At 39.7% G+C, this 6,842-nt stretch overlaps 1 protein-coding gene across 1 annotated transcript; it reads left to right on the top strand.

Annotated features, from left to right (window-relative positions):
* The first annotated feature begins 5,000 nt into the window (after positions 1-5,000).
* LOC123742353 (megakaryocyte-associated tyrosine-protein kinase-like) lies at positions 5,001-5,756 on the top strand. The gene is made up of 3 exons (XM_045716250.1): positions 5,001-5,255; positions 5,384-5,521; positions 5,613-5,756. Exons 1-3 carry the CDS (start codon positions 5,103-5,105, stop codon positions 5,754-5,756), a joined length of 435 nt encoding a protein of 144 aa, XP_045572206.1. The 5' UTR covers positions 5,001-5,102.
* The last annotated feature ends 1,086 nt before the right edge of the window (positions 5,757-6,842 follow it).

The raw sequence follows: 6,842 nt of genomic DNA, 5'->3' as shown, positions 1-6,842 counted from the left end.
ACTTTCGATAATCACAGCTCAAATAACTGTCGGGAGAAAATACATTTTAGTACTATTTCTGAAAACAAAGGAAACCACAAAGAGGCCATGTCACTTCCACCTCCCTTACAGCCTAGAACTGAGGGCTTTGTCAATCTATGCTCAAACCTTTTTACTGTTAGAGAAAGTAAGCTTTGTGCATCAGAACACAGCATGAAAATGCCTCCCACCCATAGCACTATCTTACACACACTTCCCTTAATAACCATTAATCATATTGGGGTCCAATATGGTCATGTTTCATTTGAAATGGTTAGTGGTCAGTCGTAAAATGTTAACCAACTGCTGTTGTCACCCAAAAACTCATACGAGTACATGAATATAGAATGAATTGAAAGCTTAATTGATCAAGCGAGACATAGTGACACTGATGACAAAGCCGCTCCTTCCTGTGAGTGAGGGACTACAGGAAGCCACATAAAGTGAGGTGAAGAACGTAAGTGGTCATCTCAGTGGTTGCAATAGAAAATATTTCACATGAATTTGGACAGAAGTTGCTTGAATATCTTACCAGCTTGGGCACTGTGGGCGAGGTGTTCTCTCTTTCTCCATACAATTTAAATGTGTTTAACTTTGAAAAAAGGCATAGCTCTTTGCCTACTTTAGAAACCTTTCAATGTAATTTGTTTCATACCATTTCATATTTTTGCTCTTAAGTCCTCAGAAGAAGGCAACATACACACTCAACAGAAAAATGTCATATCGGAATGCAACAAGTAATCACACAGAAACATCCCTCATCAGGAATGCAAATATAACAAATGATCTTGGTAATAAATTCTCAGATCCTATTGTAGGTGAGTCGTGTAATCATATGTAATGTGAGATGGAAAGCTTACTGTTGACAGTTTCTCAAGCTCTGATGTAACTGGTGAATATGTATTTTCTCAGGAGGTGGCAGATTAAACGGGATGTTCTACATTCTAATCAGTATTTCTGGGTTTACTGTCACCATTGTCATTTTAATGGCAATTCTGTGGATGAGGAAGTAAGCTTACACCACTTGTAAAGCTATCAAACATTTGTACCTTTCCTAAATACAGTATCGGCAGTAGATGTGACTGTTCCATACTGGATGCAAGTTTACTACACCAAATACAGCTGATAACATACAGTACCAGTCGAAAGTTTGGACACGCCTACTCATTCCAGGGTTTTTCATAATTTTTTTACTATTTTCTACATTGTAGAATAATAGTGAAGACATAAAAACTATGAAATAACACATATGGAATCATGTAACCAAAAAAGTGTTAAATCAATCAATATTTTGTATTTTAGATTCTTCAAAGTAGCCACCCTTTGCCTTGATGACAGCTTTGCACACGCTTGGCATTCTCTTAACCAGCTTCATCTGGAATGCTTTTCCAACAGTCTTGAAGGAGTTCCCACATATGCTGAGCACTTGTTGACTGCTTTTCCTTCACTGTGGTCCAACTCATCCCAAACCATCTCAATTGGGTTGAGGTCGAGTGATTGTGGATGTCAGGTCATCTGATGCAACACTTCATCACTCTCCTTCTTGAAATGTTCCTGATTGACTGACCTTCATGCCTTAAAGTAATGATGGAGTGTTGTTTCTCTTTGCTTATTTGAGCTGTTCTTGCCATAATATGGACTTGGTATTTTACCAAATAGGGCTATCTTCTGTATACCACCCCTACCTTGTCACAACACAACTGATTGGCTCAAACACATTAAAAAGGAAAGAAATTCCACAAATTAACTTTTAACAAGGCACACCTGTTAATTGAAATGCATTCCAGGTGACTAACTCATGAACCTGGTTGAGAGAATGCCAAGAGTGTGCAACGCTGTCATCAAGGCAAAGGGTGGCTACTTTGAAGAATCTCAAATATTTTTGTGGTTTGTTTAACCTAAATGTATTTTCACCAAAAATGACAGACCCAAATCTAACTGCCTGTAGCTCAGGCCCTGAAGCAAGGATATGCATATTCTTGGTACCATTTGAAAGGAAACACTTTGAAGTTTGTGGAAATGTGAAAGGAATGTAGGAGAATATAACACAATAGATCTGGTAAAAGATAATACAAAGAAAAAAAACAATAGTTATTATGTATTTTTTTTGTACCATCATCTTTGAAATGCAAGAGAAAGGCCATAATGTATTATTCCAGCCCAGGTGCAATTTGGATTTTGTCCACCAGATGGCAGCAGTGTATGTGCAACGTTTTAGACTGATCCAATGAACCAATGTATTTCTGTTCAAGATTTTGTATCAAGACTTCCAAAATGTGCCCAATTTGTTTATTAATAACTTTTCATGTTCAAAATTGTGCACTCTCCTCCAACAATAGCATGGTATTCTTTCACTGTAATAGCTACTCTAAATTGGACTGTGCATTTAGACTAACAAGAATTTAAGTTTTCTGCCCATATCAGATATGTCTATGTCCTGGGAAATTTTCTTGTCACTTACAACCTCATGCTAAGCGCATCAGCCTATGTTAGCTCAACCGTCCCGTGGACGGAACATCGATCCCGAAAAAGTAAACTTTTTTGGTTACTACGTGATTCCATGTGTTATTTCATAGTTTTGATGTCTTCACTATTATTCTACAATGTAGAAAATAGTAAAAATAAAGAAAAACTCTGGAACGAGTATGTGTGTCCACACTTTTGACTGGTAATGTATAATACTACTAACATGCTTCATATCCTTTCCAGGTATCGCACTTTGATTCACACCATTCGAGAGCTGCAGGGTGTTGAGGGTCTATTGGGCAGAGCTCCTCCATCTAACCCCACAGATAGAAGTCCCCTAACCTTGAGGAAGTGTTTGGGGGGTGAGACTAGAAGCCATCCCACACGAGAGCTTGTCTCTGTCACTCTGGGACAGGAGTCACAGGACACCAGCTTAACCACTCCCCTTGAAAGGCAGACAACCAACTCTGCTTCTAGGACTCTCTGGAGACCACGGCAAACTGTAAACTTACTGTGGAGAAAAAGCAACAGTGTAAAAAAAACATTCTCATATTTGAATTTAGCTGTGAAATGGTGTAACAGTGTGGACTTCATTTCCCAGGGTTCCTGCTTCAACACGTCTTTGCTAGGTCTACAGCATATCATCAAAGCAGGGCGGGAAGGGGTGTACTACAAGGCTAAGATGATACGTGGCACCTGCAAGGGCCACTTCATTGTCACCTGCAAGACTATCAAAGAGGGTTAGGACACATCCATCAAGCTCACTAACACATTCATCATCAATACCAAAAAGACAATGCACTTTAATCATTACAATAATATCAATCACAGAATAATGCCCTCCAACCCTCACCATCTGTAGGGGCTACTCACAGGAGAGTAGCCAGAGAGGTGAGCATCATGAGGAAGCTGGGTACCCACAAGAACGTGCTGCAGCTGCTAGACTGGAACATCACACAGGGTAAGAGTCACATACTACACGCTTCAAAAATATAAACGCAACATGTAAAGTGTTGGTCCCATGTTTCATGAGCTGAAATAAAAGATCCTAGACATCTTCCGTACTCACAAAACCCTTATTTCTCTCAAATGTTGGGCACAAATTGGGCACAAATTTTGAATATGTGGACAACTACAAATACCTAGGTGTCTGGTTAGACTGTAAACTCTCCTTCCAGACTCACATCAAACATCTCCAATCCAAAGTTAAATCTAGAATTGGCTTCCTATTTCGCAACAAAGCATTCACTCATGCTGCCAAACATACCCTCGTAAAACTGACCATCCTACCGATCCTTGACTTCGGCGATGTCATTTACAAAATAGCCTCCAATACCCTACTTAATAAACTGGATGCAGTCTATCACAGTGCCATCCTTTTTGTCACCAAAGCTCCATATACTACCCACCACTGCAACCTGTACGCTCTCGTTGGCTGGCCCTCGCTTCATACACGTCGCCAAACCCACTGGCTCCAGGTCATCTACAAGACCCTGCTAGGTAAAGTCCCCCCTTACCTCCGCTCACTCACCCCCAAAGCCAATTCCTCCTTTGGCCGTCTCTCTTTCCAGTTCTCTGCTGCCAATGACTGGAACGAACTACAAAAATCTCTGAAACTGGAAACACTTATCTCCCTCACTAGCTTTAAGCACCAGCTGTCAGAGCAGCTCACAGATCACTGCACCTGTACATAGCCCATCTATAATTTAGCCCAAACAACTACTCCTTCCCCTACTGTAATTATTTATTTTGCTCCTTTGCACCCCATTATTTCTATTTCTACTTTGCACTTTCTTCCACTACAAATCTACCATTCCAGTGTCTTACTTGCTATATTGTATTTACTTTGCCACCATGACATTTTTTGCCTTTACCTCCCTTATCTCACCTCATTTGCTCACATTGTATATAGACTTATTTTTCTACTGTATGTTTGTTTTACTCCATGTGTAACTCTGTGTTGTTGTATGTGTCGAACTGCTTTGCTTTATCTTGGCCAGGTCACAATTGTAAATGAGAACTTGTTCTCAACTTGCCTACCTGGTTAAATAAAGGTAAAATAAAAAATAAAATAAAAATTAGTTTACATCCCTGTTAGTGAGCATTTCTACTTTGCCGAGATAATCCATCCACCTGACAGGTGTAGCATATCAAGAAGCTGATTAAAAAGCATGATCATTACACAGGTGCACCTTGTGCTGGGGACAATAAATGGCCACTCTAAAATGTGACTTCTGAAGGTAATTGGTTGCACCAAATCTTATTTAGGGGCTTCAATTCTTTTCACTTTTTTTTAAACAAGTTATTTTTTTCCTTTCACTTCACCAATTTGGACTATTTTGTGTAGGTCTATTACATGAAATCCAAATAAAAACCATTTAAATTACAGGTTGTAAAGCAACAAAATAGTAAAAACGCCAAGGGGGCTGAATGAATACTTTTGCAAGGCACTGTATGAACTGCAACTCAGTAAAATCTTAGAAATTGTTGCATGTTGAGTTTATATTTTTGTTCAGTATTGTTTATTTAGCATTGATTGTTTCTGCATCTTGTCCCATGGTAAAAAGTGGAAAGGTGGTTTTGTGTGTATTTTATTTCCCTTTCCTCCAGCTCCTTACATGCTGATCCTAGAGTCGGTGAGCAGTGGGACACTGCGCAGTTTCCTTCAAGTGAATCAAGACCAACTGAGCAGGGACAGTCAACTGCAAAATCTCTTCACCACAGCAGCATATCACATTGCCCATGCCATGAGACACCTGTGCTCTAAAATGGTACATTAAAATAATTCTAAATATCCATCAACAATGTCATATATTAAAAAACAATTCCTGTGGTCACCACACATACATATTTGACTACAGTCCCCATCAATTCTGTTCCACAATTGTTCATACTACAGGTGGTGCACTGTGACCTAGCCCTGAGGAACATTATGGTGAACCATTTTCCCAAAGAGGTGAAGCTGGCAGAGTTTGGACTGGCCCAAGACCTGACTCACAAAAGGAGCCATCGCAGCAGCTGCAAAGGGAACCACATGGTGAGGAGGACTGTACTGAAGTCACCCAGACATTGTGACCAGAGCATAAAGCTACCTCTAACTTGGCTGTTCTTTGTGCTTCGGTTCACAGCAAAGTGTGCCCCTGCGTTGGTATCCCCCAGAGTACTTCAGAAACAACTACTACAGCTTCAAAGGGGATGTCTGGGCATTTGGCATTGTGCTGTGGGAGATGCAAACATTTGGTAAGATGGAAAGAGCACCTGAGATGAACTGAATAAAATGTATTCACTAATGTATTAATAATGAGTCATTAATGATTCATCTTAATCTTAGGGACCTTACCATATCCTAACCTGGAAGCTCCAGAGTTGGTGGTGCGCTACGTCTGCTCTGGACAAAGGAACTCAGTACCAGAGACATGTAGGCCAGAGATGTGAGAAATGGTCCCCTTTCTGGTTAATTTTTAATGTAATATTTCCAGGAATATCGACTGCTCTTGTCTATTTGCATGATACTGGTGTGCTAGTAAATTGACCCCTTTACTTCTAGACTGCAGATGATTAGGGACTGTTGGCTGGAGCCCAACACCCAAAGGCCCTCCTTCAACGACATAGTCAGAGACCTGGAGAACATCCTGGAGGATGATGAAGTAAGTGTGGCTTCTTCAGTTAGCATTCCTTCTGCATCTCATATCCTTCTCTGTGGATTCAAATTATTTAAGAGGCAATCTGGGCATGCAACATTTTACCTTTTCAGGCAGTTCCTTGTTTTTGTATATTGTCTGCACTGCAGGATTACGTCAAAATGGACAACGGAGTCCTAATGGCCAATATTGAATTTGGCGACCAAGGTCAAATCTAACCCACTCACCTTCACGAAGACTAAATATGTGTAAGTTACTTCAAGTAGCATAACATGTTTGGATGTGCATGTTTGCAAAACCTGTTTTTTTCCTTTACTTAAGGTAGTAGGCAGTGGTGTAAAGTACTTAAGTAAAAATACTTTAAGTGCTACTTAAGTCGTTTTTTGGGGTATCTGTACTTTACTTGACTATTTATATTTTTGACAACTTTTACTTTTATTCCACAACATGCCTAAAGAAAATAATGTACTTTTTACTCCTTACATTTTCCCTGTAACCCAAAAGTACTCATTACATGAGGAAAATTGTCTAATTCACGCACTTATCAAGAGAACATCCCTGGTCATCCCTACATCCCTGGTCCCTACTCACTAAACACAAATACTTTGTTTCGAAATTATGAGTGTTGGAGTGTGCCCATGGCTTCCGTAAATTTTAAAAACAAGAAAATCATGTTGTCTGGTTTGCTTAATATAAGACATTTTAAATTATTTATAC

This window comes from Salmo salar, chromosome ssa04 (genome assembly GCF_905237065.1).
Source record: "Salmo salar chromosome ssa04, Ssal_v3.1, whole genome shotgun sequence".
NCBI classification, from domain to species: domain Eukaryota; kingdom Metazoa; phylum Chordata; class Actinopteri; order Salmoniformes; family Salmonidae; genus Salmo; species Salmo salar.
Note: the sequence above shows the minus strand (reverse complement) of the source record. Positions and strands in the feature narration are given on the sequence as shown.